The sequence below is a fragment of the Olea europaea genome, chromosome 23 (assembly GCF_002742605.1).
Source record: "Olea europaea var. sylvestris chromosome 23, O_europaea_v1, whole genome shotgun sequence".
In the NCBI taxonomy this organism is placed as follows: Eukaryota; Viridiplantae; Streptophyta; class Magnoliopsida; order Lamiales; family Oleaceae; genus Olea; species Olea europaea.
Window position 1 is genome coordinate 5,146,871 of NC_036259.1, and position 19,763 is coordinate 5,166,633.

At 33.1% G+C, this 19,763-nt stretch overlaps 2 protein-coding genes across 4 annotated transcripts in view; both read left to right on the top strand.

The window, feature by feature from the left end:
- The window catches only part of LOC111372174, a 57,362-nt gene extending 38,436 nt beyond the window's left edge, over positions 1 to 18,926 (top strand). The window contains exons 1-3 of one of the 3 annotated variants that reach the window (XM_022994375.1): positions 12,709 to 13,440; positions 17,808 to 18,450; positions 18,554 to 18,926. In XM_022994375.1, coding sequence (XP_022850143.1) covers positions 17,810 to 18,450; positions 18,554 to 18,722 — 810 coding nt within the window. In that variant the 5' untranslated portion in view covers positions 12,709 to 13,440; positions 17,808 to 17,809 and the 3' untranslated portion in view covers positions 18,723 to 18,926. Of the gene's footprint in view, positions 1 to 12,708; positions 13,441 to 17,476; positions 18,451 to 18,553 lie in introns of those variants that run through there. The other 2 variants (XM_022994374.1, XM_022994376.1) reach the window with 2 other exon arrangements.
- LOC111372178 lies at positions 12,291 to 16,468 on the top strand. The gene is made up of 2 exons (XM_022994379.1): positions 12,291 to 12,702; positions 15,433 to 16,468. Exon 2 carries the CDS (start codon positions 15,956 to 15,958, stop codon positions 16,343 to 16,345), a length of 390 nt encoding a protein of 129 aa, XP_022850147.1. The 5' UTR covers positions 12,291 to 12,702; positions 15,433 to 15,955; the 3' UTR covers positions 16,346 to 16,468.
- Positions 18,927 to 19,763: the final 837 nt, after the last annotated feature.

Consider the following 19,763-nt stretch of genomic DNA (forward strand, 5'->3'; position numbering starts at 1 on the left):
AACTAAATGTTGGAGATTGGCTTGGTAAGTAATGTAATATTGGAAAGGCCGGAAATTAGTATCGACGAAGGTTCAAACTTTCCATTTGGCTAATCGAGGTCATTTTAAACCCTAAATAGGTAATTGACATATTTGGGACATAAGGCATGTAGTGACATGATCATGATGTAATAATATATGTTTTATATGATGTTATAAGTATGGAAGTACGAATTGTTGAAATCGGTCGAGAATTGGGTGGCAATCGGGTAAGTAATTAAATGAACAGTTAAGGAATTGGCTCTATAATATGTTTTGGGATATTAGGGCAAGTAAAATGGATTTTTAAGACATTAAAATAAGCCAATGACACTTGATTTATACCTGCAAGGATAGATGTAAAATCGGATTTTGCAATAAGGAACACCTTGATACGTAGTACACGTCATGCCTATTCATTTGTCTTTATAATGGTCAATACCTTCACTCTTGAGCATGATTCACATCTACCACTCCTTTAAGGCTTCTTGTATGTGATATATTATTCCTAAATTTCATAAAAACCTCCAAGGATAAGTAGGAAATCATAATTTAATCAAAGGAGACAACACCTACTTAACATGTGAAGACTTGTCACTTTAACCTCTAATTCCTTCAACCTTAAGCCTCCAACACGTCTTATAAGTCCTTAGAACTTTACACAAGATAGATATAACTCTTCTAAGTCACATATGGCTCCATATGGTGCAAGGGAGAAGTCAAAGTTGGTTGCAAGAAATCACATCGTACTTAGGCAGCTCATGTTAGGAGACTTATCACTTTAATATATAATTGCTTCAACCATGAGGCCTCCAACACATCTTCTAAATTCTTAGAAATTTATATGGGATAGATATGAATCTCCTAAGTCATAAATGACTCCATATATGGTAGGAGAAAAGTCAGATTTGGCTGCAAGGAGCCACATCTTGCTTGAATACATCGTGCTTGGGGAATACTTGCCTTGTAATCACAAATTCCTTCACCTTTAAGTATCACTCATGACCCCAACCCTTAGGACTCCTTAAATAGCTCCAAAATAAGAGATTTAACTCTGAAAAGATAACCCCAAGTCACCCCAAGTGGACGTGAAAGCAAAGGAAGCAAAAAGGGATAAGAAAACAAGAAGCTGCAATTGCATTTGAGGAGGTAAGTTTAAGTTACGGTTTTGAAGCTTTTCTTTAGTTCTTTTGGGTGGTTTGTAATGTGTTAAAACTCTAAATTTGCTTGAGATTAAGTAGGAGGATTGTTAACAATTTCGTGATGGCAAAAATGGTAGCAATTAACTACAAAAAACTTAAAACAAGACAACCTGGACATGCAGAGATATGGTTGCCAGATTTGCATGGTTTAAACTTTGATTTTGTATAATACTTAAGATATAATTTGTATCTATGTAAATGAATGTTGTTATATGAGAGTTAGAAGAATATAAATGGTCCTCTAATAGCCTGGAATCTGATTGGTGACATGCTAATAAAATAAAAACCGAAAATTGTCACAAGGAAAATAAAACTGCCTGATTTGGTGTGGTGAAAAATGGACGTTTTTTGAGGTTGAAAACACTTCATTTGTCACAATTTTATATCATGATTACCTTCACATATATGTTATAGAAGTGATAAGAATTTGGGAGTCGTCGGATATAGTTAAGGAGGTGAAAAAGGATTGGAAAAATAATTGGACGATAATAGAAATCTAAAAACAGATTTTGCCCATATGTGTTTTTTATGTGATTTCAAACTTTATATCCATTAATTATCTCTTGACCCTAGAAAATAGATTCTAATGAGTATTAGATTGTCAATAACAATTGGATGATGTTGACGTTCATAATTGGACTCGAAAAATAGCGAGACTTATGGGATTAATTTATAATGTCATTGGTAACTTGAAATAATGATCTCGTCTAAATTGTTTCTGCGTGAATGGGCGTATTTTGGGATTGTGTGTGTTAAGGTCATAAATAGAGGATTGTCTTTAATATTAGATGTTAATACATGTTATTTTTCGATGTTGAGCGAAAAAGAAAATTAATATACACTCCATAGGAGTTTGCACACACAAAGGCGAAAGGTAAGTAAAAATTCATTTCCAACTATGATGCAAGAACCTAGTAATTGTGATATGATAATGTTCGAAGATTTAAATAACTTTGATAAGAGGTTCATTGCTCATCATATGATGGTTATGATTGTTGAGTATAAGGTTGTGGAACTTATTAACATCAATTTTCATTAAATATGTCATTCATGAGCATTCTCATATGCATGCACGATATGTGATCATGGTTGAAAATCCTACGTGCGAAACATGATTTCAAATTGAGTTTTCTTTATAAATATTTTATTGACCATTACTAAGATACCGAGGCATGTGAGGCATGCTTGTGTAATATGTTTGGAATCGCGAGTGACATTTCCTGGGTGATTGCAAATGTAGACAGGGGATGAGCCTTTGATGATCATGGGAGGGTGGACCACTCGACTATGCCCTTGTGATATTATGATTATTGGCGCTATCAAGTGGGAGACTTCTTGGGTGATCATAGGGGTAGTTAGGGGATGGGCCTCTAGTGGTCACGAGAGGATGGTCCACTCGCCGATTAAATGAACAAATTGTAGTCATAAGACTCAAAACTTAAAAAAAAAAAAAAGAATTATAACTCTAAACTCATTACTCATAAATGATAAATCAACAAATGAATTAATTAAAAAACCCCAACAAAAAAAAAGAACGACATAAGGAGCTTATAGTCCAACAACGGAGGGGTCACCGTCGATGACGACTAGCTGGCAATAGCAGCAGCTGGTGGCTAAGTTCGCTGGACAACAGAAGAGAGGAAGCCGGAGGGGTTTGCATTGATTTGGAAGTTGGAATGCCAAATTGGTATTGTAGGTAATGGATTTGGACCATTTGGTAATTGATTTTCAATTGAACTATATTGGGTTTCAGTTTTTTTCTTTTTTTTCTAAGATGCTCAAAAAACAAAAATTAAAAATTAAAAACCTAGGCCATCTTCTTACTGTTGCCTTGTCAAATGTGTGATTTTTCTTCCTCCTCCCTGGTTGGTGGCTTTCGAGTGCAACAGTAACTTTAGATGGAGCCAGCACGTATGGCCGTGCCCCCTCGTTAGGTGCTGACTCCGCCACTGATTCTAAGAACAGAAATAAAAGGGAAGAACAAGAGGGTTTATCATCACAGAGGTCCGAAGACATGCTAAATTGCAAGGGAGAGCATAAAGGCATGTGAAGGTTCAAAAGCTGATGCTGAGCTTAGCTGACGAATTTTCCAACTTCACTAGACACGACCTGCTTCTAATAACCCAAAATATGATGTGCACCAATAGTAGGTGCTAACTAGGCACCAAACTTACCACCAATGCTACCTTTGACCTTCTAACAATTGCATGCTAGATAACGAAAAGTCATTTTATATCAAAAGAATGTAGATCCAGAATGATATTTACATGCTCAATTAAAATGACAGAAACAACCTAAAAATGTCATGTGGATGTGACTACTAAATTAACAAGCTCTTTCAGGCTATCAAAACTCAACTGCAACTTGATAAGAAAAATCGTGGAAAAATATATGAGTTGATAGTTCAGTAAGCGGAGAATTTAAAAAATAATTATACTTCCTCATTTATACATATTTAAGGAAAATTCAGTTTACATCACTCAACAATTCACATTGTGATTTCATATAATCATAGTCAAGATGTTGGATATTCTCATCCTATATAATCACGAGTTCATATCTGTACAACAATCTCATCACATCACAATATACTGAGAAATCTACATAAAATGTATAGCCTCATGGACATAGATTGGCATCGGGCTAAGCACTCCCAACATGGGCTTCAACCCCCTCAATGAATAGAAGTGATCTCAAAAACCTCTGATAATCAATGTAGTGGACGGTCAAGACCCTTCAATAAGTCAAGATCCCTCATTTTACTATAGTACAGAGTCAAAACCCCTCAATGTAGTATAAAACACGATCAAGGCTTAACTAGAAGAAGTATATAATCCATGAATACTTTCTGGTCGATTTCAATATCACGTATATCTCACATTCCAACTCACAAGTAAACAATATACAATCTTTATAGGTCCAAATAGATCATAGTAAGTGAACACTTCATAAAAATCATGTAGTTGAACAAATACTTCACATAGTCGCATTTAACGCAATAGTATAATTAATTTATTAATATCTGAAAATATTTAAATTTTTTCCTTCATTGAACTATGTACTAGATGGAAATTCAATTGGCCGATAAGGTATTCCAATTTTCTCGTTAGTTCCCGAATAACGAGATTATACTCCAAATAAGATTCTCATTAAAATATCAAAACCAGAAATCTATATTTGTCTCTAGTTTATTGTCTGATAAAAAATCTTTCATTTCTTTCCTTTAATTTCCATTTCCCTTTTCATGCGTTTTTTTTTTTTTTAGCACTGCCAATAACGTATTTCAATTCTAGCCCCTGTGGACAAATAAATTTTCTTTAATTGAAACATGAAACAAGTTGTACAAACTTTGGTCAAGTCCTCCATTTTTCCGACTTATCCATTTTTTCTCAAATATTGCAACACATATAACTATCAAATATTATCCATAATCCATTTTCTATTTGCTTCATGTTCTTTATTACCTTGCAATTTCACTTAATCTGTAAGGGAGGTACAAACACAGGCGATAGCAGACCCATTTGCTTTAACCAACATTAATTTCCACCTCATGTCTAGAATTCTAATCTTAGCTCAAACCACATGTACATATCCTGCCAACCAGTTTTTCTACTTTTTACCTCATTTCTAACTATAATAAGTATTAACAAGGTTTCAAATTCTTCTTACCTTGTACTGAAATTGAAGAGTGAAAAAGTAAACATTTGTAGCACCTCCATTTTTCTCTCCTCTCAGCCCGGTGGTTTCTTCTGGTGCCTTTTTCTCCTTTTTCCGCATAATTTCCTCGATTTTGTAGTATTTCTACACTATCTATTTGGTACCAATTTTTTGAAGATTTGGTTTCCTATTTCCTTTCTTTCTCACGGTTTCTGCATAATTTCCTTGATTTTATGAATTGCTAATGAGGATTGTTGACCACGATATTTGCATGGTTGATTTGGCCAACAGAATTCGGATTTAGTCACGTCCAAATAGACAAGATCCTACACACTTTGACAAACTATCAATAGCACGTAACCTTCTCAGGTGATGGAGAGGTGGCCGTGAACACCTCAATAGTCAAGTCAATCGATAACATGAGTACATTTGGGTGTGGGATGGTTGGAAGACATGAGCCACGCTAGTGTACAAGCACCGATGGTTTACAAGATAATATAAATGAGAGAGACAACAACCTTACTTTGAGTATATAAAATTGTATTACCTTCAAATGGTATTAAATATGAATTTTTGTAGTAGAAGAGGAGAAATTGTCACCATCGCATGAAAAGACACATGGCCTCGTCCTAGTGGTCGAGGTGTCACCCCCTAGGTGTCACTTCATCAATCGTAAGTTGATTGGCATTTAATATTTTTGAAAAGTGGCCACTCTAAGCTCTAGGTATAAACTATGAAAAGTAGACTGACAATTGACCATTGAGGCACTTCTTGTTCAAATATTAGATCAATTAATTATAAGATCTTTTGGAAGAGGTGAAGTATAAGATGCTTTCTATCAGCAATGCTAATTGCTTTGGATCCCTTCTGCAATAGGTTATAGTACCTTGTCTAAGCCATAGAGGTTTCTTCATGTCACCTCGGCATATGTGTATCCATCACTTTGACCACCCCATATATGGCTTCTCCTCGACTAGGATGGGATAGTGATGTGGATTGTGGACTTAATTATACTTGTTAGTTTGTTATTACGTTGTAGTAATCTGGAGCCTCATTTAAAGAGCATAACATGGATAAATATTTAGAATTGTCCCACCATGTAAAGAAAATCCACTTCCTGGACATTTTCACTTTATGTTTATCATTTTTTTTATATATATATATTTTTTTGGTTCCACAAATTTGACCGCAACATTTAGACTTAGACTTGGACTTGACTAAATTAATCGGAATATTACTATGCAGGGGGATGAAATAAATGTAACTGCAGACTTCGCCGCATTACACATGGATCTTATCTAGAAAATTGATAAATATTTTTTATCACTGGGTTGTTCATGAATGCAACCCTACCTCATATATGTGTGTGTGTCTTTTAATTATTAGCTGCAAAGAAATTTCAATAAAGGAGCTTCTTTGATATATGCGGTGAGAATATGTTGCTTGGACTCAAGAGTTGGTGTTCGATAAGGGTACATATTTAGGAGGCAAATCATTTTTTTCTAAAAGAACAAGATAAAAGCAAGCGATATAAAACAAATATTGGTGTAAAGGGATTTTAATAGAAATAAAGCATTGATTACATTGAATTCTTTTTTCTTGTGATGAAATTAAGCACAATTAAAGCAGCACTTGGATTACTGGTAAAGGGAGATTTGCACCTAGAGCAATTGGATGCAAAGACAACCTTTCTTGATGGTGATTTATAGGAAGAAATTTATATGATGTAGCCACAAGGTTTCGAAGTACACGAGTTTAAAAGAGTTGTATAGTCTTAAACAAGCTCCATGACATTTTATAAGAAGTTTGATAGTTTTATAAGTAGTAATGGCTTTAGAAGGCATTAGGAGGATCATTATTGTTATGTAAAGAACCTTGGTAATTTTTAGATTATCTTGCTACTATACGTTGATGACATGTTGATTGCATGTGCTTGGAAGCAAAAAAAATAGATAAGATGAAAATGAGTTATCTAAGGAGTTTTGTCCTAATTTATCGATGAAAATGAGTTATCTAACAAGTTTTTTGTCCTAATTTATCTTATAATTGAGGAGTCATCATTAGACTTTGTTATTATCATAAAAAAAATAGAGAAAGAGAAATCATTTTTTAATCACAGTATTTGCTGTGATGGGAAAGGGTGTAGTCATACATTATGGTGAACTTCTATAAATATTGCATGTTCTTGATTTATTTTTATTTATAATTGATTGCTCTCGATAAAATAAAATTAGATTTTAAAATTCTCAATAACAAGAACCCATGTAACATATTCACCTTGACACACACAATTATATGACCTTGTAGGAATCCAATAAAAGACTAGAATATTTACCAATCAACCACCACAAATCTTTCCTCTCCCCTTCGATGAACCATCAAAATCAAAAAGGCAAGTCCAAATGCTATCACCCAAAAAAAATCCACTTACACTTCTCCTCCTCCAACCTTTCTTTTTTACCACAAAAAAAAAATATATAATAATAATAATAATAACTTTAAAAAAAAATTCTTAAATGTAGAACAGTTCCGAATTCTTAACACTATATTCTCAAATAAAATTATATGCAAAGCGCTAATTCAGCTAATGGCCACTACAATTTTTACTTTTGTCACTTAACTATAATATATATGTTTCAAAATTCATCATTATAATTTACAAAATATACATTTAAATCAACTCTCTGTTTAACATCGATTTTCTAACTGAATATTCCAAATATCTGTGTGCTAAGTCATAGAATTTAATTGAAAATGTTAGCAATTTGATTCTTGGCACACAAACACGTAGAACATAATATTTTATAAAGTTCAACAAAAAGTCACAAGTTCACCCTCGAAAGTGATAGTGTAAAGTTCAGTTAACATGACAATTGCTGAACAATCCACTATATTCTCAAATATATATACCAATCTATGTCACCATTTTGTGTTGCATTTTACAAACCAAGGCCCCCAACCATGTCTTCCATATTGAACTCACAAGGTTTGGTTCTGGCCGCAGCCATGGCTTTCTCTGCAGCTACCAAATTCTATTTGATCATTTTCGGGAGAAGCATCAAGATTCCACTACTGATAATCAAGTTCTTAAGTCTTGTTTATCTTTAGTACAAGAAAACTTCATTTTTTCTTTCTTTCTTGATTTCTTGAATTAATTATTAATAGTTTAACAAAATCCCACGTTGGCCAAATATAAGAATACTAATAACATGAGCAATTTAATCCAATAAACTAATTTGGTTCGCTTAAAGGTCAAAAGAGAGGTTTACCTCTCACAAGTCATAATATTAATGAAATGTGTATTGTTTTTCTTATGGCCAAAGCTACAGTCATTGGCCTTATTTCTCAAGGTCTGTACAATACACACACATGGGGGTGGGTGGGGTTATATTTTTCGACAATATATTTGTTACATGGGACCCATTCACTTATGCGGCTTTTTTGATTGCCTCTACATCCAAGAAATTTGGCCCTATAAAAATTCTATAAACCATACCCCTATACATATGACATTTTCCTTTTCTTGTAGGTAACAAGGAAAAGGAGAAGACGAATAAGAGGGTCCGACTTGCTGATGATGCAAAAGATTCAGGTGGGAATACGCAATTCCTGCAAATCAGATGACTTGGATTCTCAAGGATTGTGTGCAAATAATGGATTATTCAGCATGCTTTTGACTGTAGAATGTGTATTAGAGAAAAACGGAGTTACGTCGTCTTGGCTCCCTTATGTACAGTAAATACATTGAATTTTTTCTTCAAGAAATTGGAAATTTCTATTTGAGGTCTTCATTATTTGTGTTTGACTCTATTTAAAAATTATTTTTTTAAAACGTAAGATAAGACTTATTTGTATTGTTAGTAAATGAATATAATTTTAAAGATCATATAAGTATGTAAGTAAATTAAAATTGAATTTATGTGATGATCCTCCCAATTTCTTCTTTTAATATCATAAAGTACGTGACATTTTTTTTAATAATATTAAAAATGTATAAAATTGATCGAATGCTGTTGAAAAATAATGATATGAGATTTCTTAAACCTAGTTTTCTCCAAATTCATTTTCAACCATATATTCTCTCAATAAAATAATTCTTTACTTCTTTTTTTTCATACATTCTCCAAAAAATCAGTTTATATAAAACCTATAATGAAAAAAAATTATTCAAATAGTCCTATATCCTAAGGGATTTGTTTTTATAAAATAGACTAACGCCCATTTGGGAAGGTGATCAAGCAATCCCCAAGAAGATGGTTGTGGTGGTGGTATGTGAGTCGGTCACACATGTACCATTTACACTCAAACTCAAAAGAATGAGAGGATAAATGGTAGGAGATGTGAAGCTCAAAAACTGAATACAATAAAGGAAAAGCAATGTCTAGTGAAAGTGACCATAAAAAGATTGTTGATCTTCAAACTTCCAACTTTTCATCATATAGTTTGACTATCTGAGTATATCGACTACGAGTAAAGCTACTAAGGAACCTTATAATATGTATATGGGTGTTGGATCCTCATTACCTTCTCATAGACTATCTTTAATTATTGTTAGAAATCTAAATAATTGACCGAATGCCAAATAGTATGGTACAATCACAAAGGGATTCACATTCATGATCAATAACCAATGTATCAAATATGAATGATAATATAATAATTCCGGCGCACTAGTAAATCATATAATAGTATCACAACCATCAATATAACATAATGCATAAATATGTTGTTAATATACAAGAGATTATATCTAGTTCACATTCATGATCAATAACCGATGTATCAAATATGAATGATAATATAATAATTCTGGCGCACTAGTAAATCATATAATAGTATCACAACCATCAATATAACATAATGCATAAATATGTTGTTAATATACAAGAGATTATATCTAGAGAAACTAAAATAGTCTTTGAATAACATTATATAGTCAAAGCTAGGGTTGCACAGGGGACAATGGCTGATGCCAAAGGCATTGGTATCAACACAAATGAATCTGGTGGTAAATGTATATTGTACACTTATTTTGGGCATTGAATATTCATAAATACAAGTTTAAAACATGACTTCTTTTGTTTTGGCATTTATTTTATTTGTGTTTGGTTAATTACAATTTCGAACAAGAAATCAAGGTGCATGGTCATCAGGGTCGAGAAACGGGTCAAGAAAATGAAACAAGAAAATCATTTCAAGGACCAATGCTAAAAGTTTTGCAGATTACATCATGGACCCGTGCTAGCTAGCATGTGAGTTCGCCTGTTTTAAAATTGGCACCAACACATATTTTAAAAATGGTTTTTTACCTTTTGTACTTTCAATAATGCTCCTCAAAAGGGCAAATGACAGAGGAAGTTGACATGGTGGTTTTTTTTTTTTTTTCAAATCGTCCAATCATATATTGACACATGTCTCCTCTATCATTGACTTTGACAGGGTGGGTGGCAGTAGGGTTGGACAAAACTCCCGAACCGAACCGAACCCGAACCGAACCCGACGGTTCTTCTCAAATTAAATACCCGAACGGGTATTTGAATCAGGAACCGACGGGTATGGTTCGATTCTCGGATCTAAACCAATACCCGAAAAACCGAATAAAAATCGAATCTCCGTAATTTTTTTAATTAATTTATTTTAAATAAGTAAAATTATTTTATTTCTTCTAAATAAATTTGTTAACTAGTTAATTTAGTTCAAACTAAAAAATATGATTTTCCAATTTCTAATATTCATTTCAAAATCGATTTAATCAAATTGACCTCAATTTTATCCAAATCTGTTATTCTACTGTAGTGTCATTTCTACCGGAGAAAGTCGAATTAAAACTCTACAACATCTCTCTTAATTATTTTGAGCTCGCTATCTTTCTCTTTCTGTAATTTTAATAATCAAATTTATGAAGAATTCAGCAAAGATAGACGTGAAATACATAAGATTGAATTACGTTATTTTATAAGAGCTAATATTAAATATATCATTAATTAAATTAACGTAACTTTGTATATATTAAAAAATTTAATTATAATACGGAATCGAATGGAACAGAACCGGACCGAACCGAACCGAACCGAATGGAACCGAACCCGAACGGTTCCATAATTAAATTTGGACCCGACGATTCCACTTACTAAATACCCGAAAATTTCGTGTCGGTTCGGTTCTCGTTAGAACCGAACCGAATCGGACCATGTCCAGCCCTAGGTGGCAGGGTGGGGTTTTACTTTTAGATTTTCAAGTGTTTTGGTCAATTTCTAAACACTTTTAAAGATTTTAAAAAAAGGTTGTATCTATTTTTTGAATTAGAAAAGGAGTTATAAATTGAGAGTAAGACTACAACACAAGGAACTAGGGCAGAATAGGAAAATTCATTGATAGGGACGATTAAAGCTCGGTGCAAGAATTCTTTTTACTTTTTCTTCCTAAACCTGATGATGTACTATCATTTTCATTTTGTATTTTTCTCATACAATAATAATGAACTTTTTTTTTTTTAAATTATGGAAAACATTTTTGCACATAACGTTGATTTTAGTTATAATATTCTAATTTTTCTTTTATAATTTTGTTTCTTTTTTACCATGACTCTTTATGTAATTGATAATGATCAATAATTAATAATTTGTGGACATTAATGGTTCTAGAGTGAACTATTTGTCTATATCAAGTAGTAAAAACCGATAATTGCCAAGAAGATAGATATTTACTTATATGATTATTGTGATTGTTAAATAGATTTCTTGGTGGATTAATGCATTCATTTAGGCTAACAGTCACAAAGAGATTTTGTGGTTACTTAATTAAATAGAATTCATTTTTCTTGAGAGATGTTTTCAATTAATTTTGAAATATTTGACTAGATATACTTGTCAATTTATTTCGTTGCTTTGGAGGTAAAATCAATTGCTATGTGACATGTTGATCCTAGAATATTTTCTCATCAAATTAATTTTTCAAAATTGAGATTGTCCACTACAAAAACCTTGAATCAATTTTTTTTATTTTAACAATAGTTGAATAATTAAACTAATTCCATTGATATTCTTTATTTGTCAAATAGAAGTTATATTTATTAAAATCAATAACTGAGTATTATAGTTCTCATTGGACGATAATTTAAGCTCATAAGTAGTATTATTAAACTCCATTCGACGCGATCGATCGGTGTTATTAGGCTCACAAGTAGTGTTTTCAATTTGACTATTTTGAATACATTTAATTGTAGAGAACTAATTTGATTTTCCACATTTGAAGAGATATAATATTAATTTAAAGAGTCTTTTATAGCGTAATTAAAATAGAGATATAGGAAATTATACCATCCATGTTTTTTAACTTTTCAATTGAATATTCAGGAATTAAATTTATCATTTTAAAACTCGATGTATATAATAAACATCACCTCATCTCAGGTCAACAACTTACCATTTTAATCCGTTTCTTTCCCTATTTCCCAGATCCAAACCCAACGCCTCTCCACTGCTGCCTTCACACCACCGCCATCGAAGTACATACTAGGTTGCCAGCGACAGATCTAAGTGACTCCATCGACAGATCTATGAATTGATTTATTTAATTCTCTGAATTTTATCGATTATACAATTTGTTAGCGGTGATGATAAGCTTTAATCCCAGCAAATTATGAAACCTTCTTTGTGTGAGGTCTGCGAAGATACTCCATCTAAAATCTTTCTGAGCTTCTCACCTTTACACGCTGGAAAGAAAATTGCCTCAGAATCCTGCATCCTCAAGAGCCCAGTATTGAAATTTCAACAAAAAAGGGAACGGCAAGGATTGGTATGGTATGGAAGGTATAGGAAATAAGGTACGCCTATTTATTAACTTGATTTTCTGGATGCCCTTTTTCAAATTCTTTAGCCGTAATATTTTAATACAAATTACATTTCATTTTCATATATTAATTTGCTGATACTCCCTCCTTGTGTGTTCATAGAACCAAACTATTTTGCATCACCTGTCCTTTTTTTCTTTTCTTTTTGCCCCTTTCTTGGAATTAGAATATATTAACATTATATTGTGCCTGAACAAATTAGTACCTATTTTGTAGTTGTGGTAAACCGTAGCTTTCCTTTCGAATTCAATTTATCTAGGAAGAAACTATAATTGTTACAATCAGATTTTCCTAGTCAAAAGTCAAAAGTAGAATTGTCAAAATTTTAGTCAAATAAAGACTTAAATGAAGAAAATTATTTTATTGACGATATTTTGAGGGATTAAGATGGATTAAATTTAAAGTTGGGATGTAATTTTCTAATTATAGAAGTTAAGGATTTAATAATTTATTATATAAAGTTGGAGGACTTAAGAGCAATTATGGGTTAGTGTAGCAAGTGGCTATTATTAAACCATTTATCCCATTTCTCATTTCATTTCTCTCTCTCTCACACACACACAGTCTTGAAAAAAAAAACGGCAGAGGAAGAATAAAAACCAAGAATAAGGGGAAAGAAAAGAGAAAAGGAAGAAGAAAGAAAAGAAGAAAAAGGAGGAAGTCACTAAAGAGATTGAAATTTGGGTTCTCAATTTATTCTTCTATTTTGAGGTAAATTTGGATTTTATTTTCGTTGAGTTTTGTGGTAAAAGTTTAGGGTTTTAAATTTATAGCTTATACTTGAAAAATATGATAAGGAAGCTAACTATTTGAGCATTTTTGAGCTATTTATTCTAGTGGATTGAAAGAAATGATATTTAGATATTAGGGTTTTGTTATATGTGGGTCAATTCGAAAATTTGGGAAAAATTAGCATTCTTGTTATTTTCCCTTGTGATTGTTGTATGATATTAAGTTAGATTGATTGAAAATAATTTATCTTAAGCTTAGTTCTCAGTTTGGATGAATATTGAAAATATAAGAAATGAGTTTTTGATAAGATTTATGTATTTAGTTAAAAGAGAATTTAAATAAGGAATGTGGATAATTATTGTCATGAAAAGTTTGTTGAATCTTGACGAGGCAACCGGGAAAGGTTAGTATTAACGAGTTTGGGATGTAGAGTGATTCGAAAATTAGGTGAACGTATGTTTAAGTTAACCAAATGAAATAGAAATATTAAGCCCTCGTTTGGCCCCCATTTTGTGGTAATGAAAATGGGTGGAATAATATTTATTTGAAAAATGAGTGGTTGAAAAATTTCGGTTTACATGTAATATTATTTTATGAAAGATTGTGTGATTAAAAATAAAAAAGAAAAATGAAATGTAATAGAATAAAAATTAATGGAGGCCAAACAGGGGCTAAGTCTCAGCTTATTGATGGATATATATTTCATTTTGATAATAAATAGGGGTTATTATTGAGAAATCCCTTGTAATTGTATATGGATGAAATTGAAGTGGCTTATATGTATGATCATTTCAGGAGGGGATTTGGACGTGGGAACAACATACTAGCCCCGTTAGTTTAGCCTATATCTGTGAGTGAAAAACCTACTTTTCCAAAAAAAAAAAAAAAAGATTTTCTTTTTATTTTATAGAGGCATATTAATTACATGAAAAGTCCTTTTTTCGAGAAATTAGTAAATGAGCATGATTGTTTTGAAATTATCAGAAAATAATTGATATAATCATCTTACTCTAGTGCATTGAGGGGCTACAGGCGTGTGTAAGGGTAACTCTTATCCACCGAGGGGCTACGACCTTGGGTAAAGGTATCTATTATACACTGAGGGCTACAGCCCTGTATAAGGATGATTATGTTGCTTCCATCTTGTGCACCGAGAGGCTACGGTCGTATACAGAGTATTGATCAAACGGTTCATGTGCATATGATTATATAGCTTTCAGATCATTAGTAGATGTTTGCATGGATATATGTTGATATGAATTTTAAGTATATGGTAGATTATTAGCCTTCAGCTTACATTTTCCCATTTACAGTTCAGATTATGGATTTCAGATTATGATTTCATTTCATTGAATTCGTCTAATGCACTTACTCATTTTCTTGTATATAATTATATATACATACATAAAGGACAGTACAACCATATTTTAAACACTCAACTCACTGGGATTATTATCTCTTACATTTTCTTAACTTTTCCTTATAAGAGGCTGTTGACTAAGCTGTGGTAAAGGTCATATTGATTGTTTTGCAGCCACTACCACCACCAATTGTAGGTTATTTTGTTTAAAACTGTGTAATCATCAAGTGATTTGCATCATATTTGAGGATTTTTGTATTTATATGTACCAATGATCACGATGGAATATTGTAATCTAAACTGCCCTAGAATTATCCTTTTGAGAGGCAGTTATGATGCAAATGATAAAGATGTTTTTTTGGCTTGGGGAGTGAATGATAATATAATGTTGGTATATTGAAGTTCAGAAAAATTTTAGTTGGTCAAATGAAGCCTTATTATCAAAGTTTAGTTATATTTTAGTTGGCACTTATCATCGGCACACGCCATGTCTTTGAGTCTTGTAAGGAGTTCGGGATGGGATGTGTCAAGTTGGTATCAAAGCATGGTTCAAGAGTCCCTGGGATATGTTGTATTTATACTAATCTTTCAACATGTTATGCATATTGTAGGTTAAGGATGCGCACTGGCAAAGCAGGTAGGTGTCGACACTGATCACCTGAAAATCCAAATGCCCCTCTAGGAAAAGATGTCGGTGAGGCATTAGTTCATCAGACGCAAGGACTACCAACACAGGGTAATGTGGTTGGAAATGAACCCCTATTCGACAAACTCGCTACAGCCATTGCCTCTATTCTTCCCAACCCAAATAGAGATACTAGCATTGAGAGGGGAATTAAGCTCGGTCCTAAACATTTTGTGGGCATAGCTAACCTTACTGATACTGAGGAATGGATTAGGAATTTAGAAAGTGTTTTTGATGTTATGGGTTGTTCTGAGGAAAAGAAACTACGCCTTGCTACTTTCTTACTGAAAGGTGTGGTAGTTGACTGGTAATTTGCTTTTAAGATCAGGTATTGTGAAGCCAATGACATCACATGGGCTATTTTTAGAGATGCTTTCTTTGAGACCGAATATCCTCTTTCATAAAAGAATGCCAAGCAAAATGAGTTCTTGAGACTTACTCAAGGTTCAATGACTGTTTCTGAATATCATACCAAGTTTGTGGAGCTTTCGAAGTATGCATTGGTTCTAGCAAATGAGGAGAATGACAAAAGCAGACAATTTGAAGAGAACTTGAGGCCTGATATTAGGGCGATGGTGACGCGGCAGGGACATGCCAGATTTGTTCCATTAGTTGAGGCGACCTTGAGAGTTGAGGCAGCATTACAAGCAGGACAGATTTGGGGGATTCAGTTAGCTATTTGGGAAAATCAAAGCCAAACAAGAACCTCTAGTGGACAGCATAAAAAGAACAGAGGAAGATTTTGGACTAGTGTTAATGATACTGGGAGTTTTAAGTCGAGATCTCAGAGTTCTGGATCTAGTCAAGAATTTGATATTAGTCAGAACTCCATCAGCTAGCTAGTACATTATTAGTCTTCGGTTCAGGGGGTACTTTTAAATTTGACCAAGTCAAAGGTTCAAAATTCCACTTTAACTTTGAAAATTATGAATATTATCACATTGGCCTCTTGAATGGTAAAAGACAAAGATGCCTTTAAATGCATTATACAATTACAAAACAATGTATTGTTGAAAGGACTTACTACCCTTTTAGTTAATAATTGAAAATTAAACACTTCCCCACTTATAAAACTTCAAAAGGAGCTTCCAAGACAGAAAAATCTCTCATCTTTCATCTACTTCAACTTCAACTTCAACATCTCAAAAAACGTTCAAACGCTGAAGCCAGAATTTTTTTGATATCAATTACTTCAAATCGGTAAGTATATTTACACATGTTTAATTTCGTTTTCAGTAAATTAGTATACGTTTGAATTAGGGGTGGACGCGGGTCGGTTCGGTTCTCTTTAGTACCGAACCGAACCAAAATTTTCGGGTCTCTAGTAAATGGAACCGTTGGGTCCAAATATAATTATGGAATCGTTCGGGTTTGGTTCGGTTCAGTTCGGTTATGTACTATAATTATATTTTTTAACATTTATAACAACATTATATAAATACAATTAATGATACATCCAATGATTTTGGAATTCAATAGACTAGTAGACTACCTTATTCAAATGATTGCTATGGTCAAAGTTTCGGTCGATGGAGGTCGCAACTTCGATTGAAGGTCACAGCATCGGTCGACGATTGTATAGATTTTGAAACGTCAGGGAGGCTACGAGAGTGAGTATGAGAGTCTAGACAACGTTATGCACTTTAGTGTAGGTGTTTAGAGTTATTTAACGGATTGAATCTTGTTCTGCTAAGAAATGAAACAATAAAATGGGTAATGGGGCCAAAAATTAAAAAATTAGAAATGAAATAAATTATTGGGTCAAAAATTTGGATTCATAAATTGTTAATTTGTTTAGAACAAATTAAAATTAACATAATTTGATTTACTTAATAAAAAAAATAGAAATATTCGGTTCTTATTCGATTCTTCAGATCTTGGTCTAAAATCGAGAACCGAACCGTGCCCGTCGGTTCTCAATTCAGATACCCGTTCGGGTATTTAATTTGACAAGAACCGTCGGTTCGGGTTCGGGTTCGGTCGATTCGATTCAGGAGATTTGCCCAGCCCTAGTTTGACTAGAGAAATTTTATTTCAATATAGTAATAGTTAGTATAAATTTTTGTTAACAGATCTTACCTATATAAAAAAATTTGAACAGATCTATACTTTTTTTCTTTAGAACCATAGAAGAAAAAAAATTCATGTGCAAAATAGCCAAACAGTCGGCTGTTAAACAACTAAACAGTCGGCTGACTGTTGGCTATTAAACAGCCGATGGTTTGGATGTTTAACAGCCGACTATTGGCACTGATTTTTTCTTATAATTATGAAGTTGATTGAATCTATTTCCTCATGTAGATATGATAATCCCCTTCTGTTATATTGGTGATTTCGAATTGAATGAAAATAATCGGTGGGAATGGAGATGGACAAGTGACATATGTGGTTGTATTGCAATTATCATAATAGAGAGTACATCATACTCAGAAATGTATCACCATTTGCAAAATAAGCTAAATGTCGATCAATCTCAGTACGATATGCAATTGCGATATCTATTCAACAGTTATGGGGATTCATCTATTCCGATGCCATTGGTATTCGTTACTAATGATGCTGAATTGAATTATCTATTAGAATTGAATAAAATGCATCGGACTCCGACTGTTCTTGGTGTGACTTTAATTAAGAAGGATGTTATCGAAGGTGAACGCGAAAATTCAGGTAAGGCGGATAACAATGATCGAGGTTTTTGGGAGACAGTGGAGATAGTTCCTGCGGATGATGTGGTTATTCCTGAGACAGTTGCTTTTGATCGTGATGTCGCTGTTACGCATAGAATTCCATCGACAGTTGATGACAATGAGAATATAAACGAGTTTACAAATGAGAATTTGATTGCTTTATCCCAACAGAAATATGAGCCGGGTGGGAGTTTACAGGTTGGAACAAGTGTACCGTCCTCCAATTCATCCCGTGTGGCTCCCGATGATGAGGACTTGTATGTCGAGTGATGAGTTTGTTTCACTCATATTTTTGCACAATTTTAGTTTAATTAAATGCTAGATCTTGTGAGTATATAACGTTTTTGATGTGTTTATTAGTGTTGTTTTGAAGATTAGGAGAAGCGATGTGAAAAGAGGTATTAAAGTGGACGAAGAGGCAGTGCCTAAGCGCTACGAAACTGAAAAAAAGATGAAATTTGGACCCGAGAGACAGTGCCGCAACCATAGCGCCGAGGCGCTATCATCAGCGCCTAGGCGCTGCAATTGAATATCTAGGGCGCGTTTTTTTGGACCGTTTTTAAATCCATAAAAACCCTACTTCTACATAAAACGGAAGGGCAGCTGTAAATACATCTTTCTCATACTTTTGAAGGGTTCTTGACATATTGGAGAGAAGACAACAAGAAGAGAGATTTAAAAGAGAAATTCAAGAAGATTAACACCAAACAATTGAAGATTAGAAGCATTCATTGGAAGATGAAGGATATTTTGGTGCAAGAATTCTACTTTTTCTTCTAAATTTTTATTACAAATTCAGTGATGTATTCTAAGACAAATTCCTACTTTTCTTGTATTATGAGCAGCTAAATTCATTGTTTGGGGGAATAATGTAACCAATTGGGATCTTTTACATTCTGTTATTAAGACTTTCAATTTTTAATTTTTTCATGTGTTGATTTTGCTATGAGTTGAATGCATTAAATTATCTGATCAATAATTTGATGATTTTTGTGAATTCTTTGCAAATAGAGATATGAGTCTAGGATTTAGACCGTGTAGTAAAATTCAGTACATTGGTATAACGAGTAGAGATACCTATATCATTTATTGCGGTCATAATTGAATTCCTAAGACATAGAACTTGTTTAACTAAGTTGAATTTGTATAGAGATATAAAATTTAATTAGTTGAATAGGCTCAATGAGAACTCGAAAGAGGTAAATTGAATACAATAGGAGAATTTGATCGAGCACTATATTAGAATTGAGTTTTAATTTGAGATGTAAAGGTGATCAATTGGTGAAGTTATTCTACCCTAACATCGATTCATTATTTGATTCTCTAACCAGTCGTGTGAACATTCATTTATTTTCTAGAATTTAGATTAAAATCCAGATTTTACAACCTTTAATTTGTTTTAGTCAAATAGTAGTTAAAGAAAAATTGAATTAAGTGATAGAAAATAGTCCTTGTGGGATCGACAATTCGGACTCTTAGTACGGGTCGTACACTTGTGAAACAAAATTTCACAACAAATTTTTGGCGCCGTTACCGGGGATTATTTCTTCTAGTCTCAATTAATTTTTAT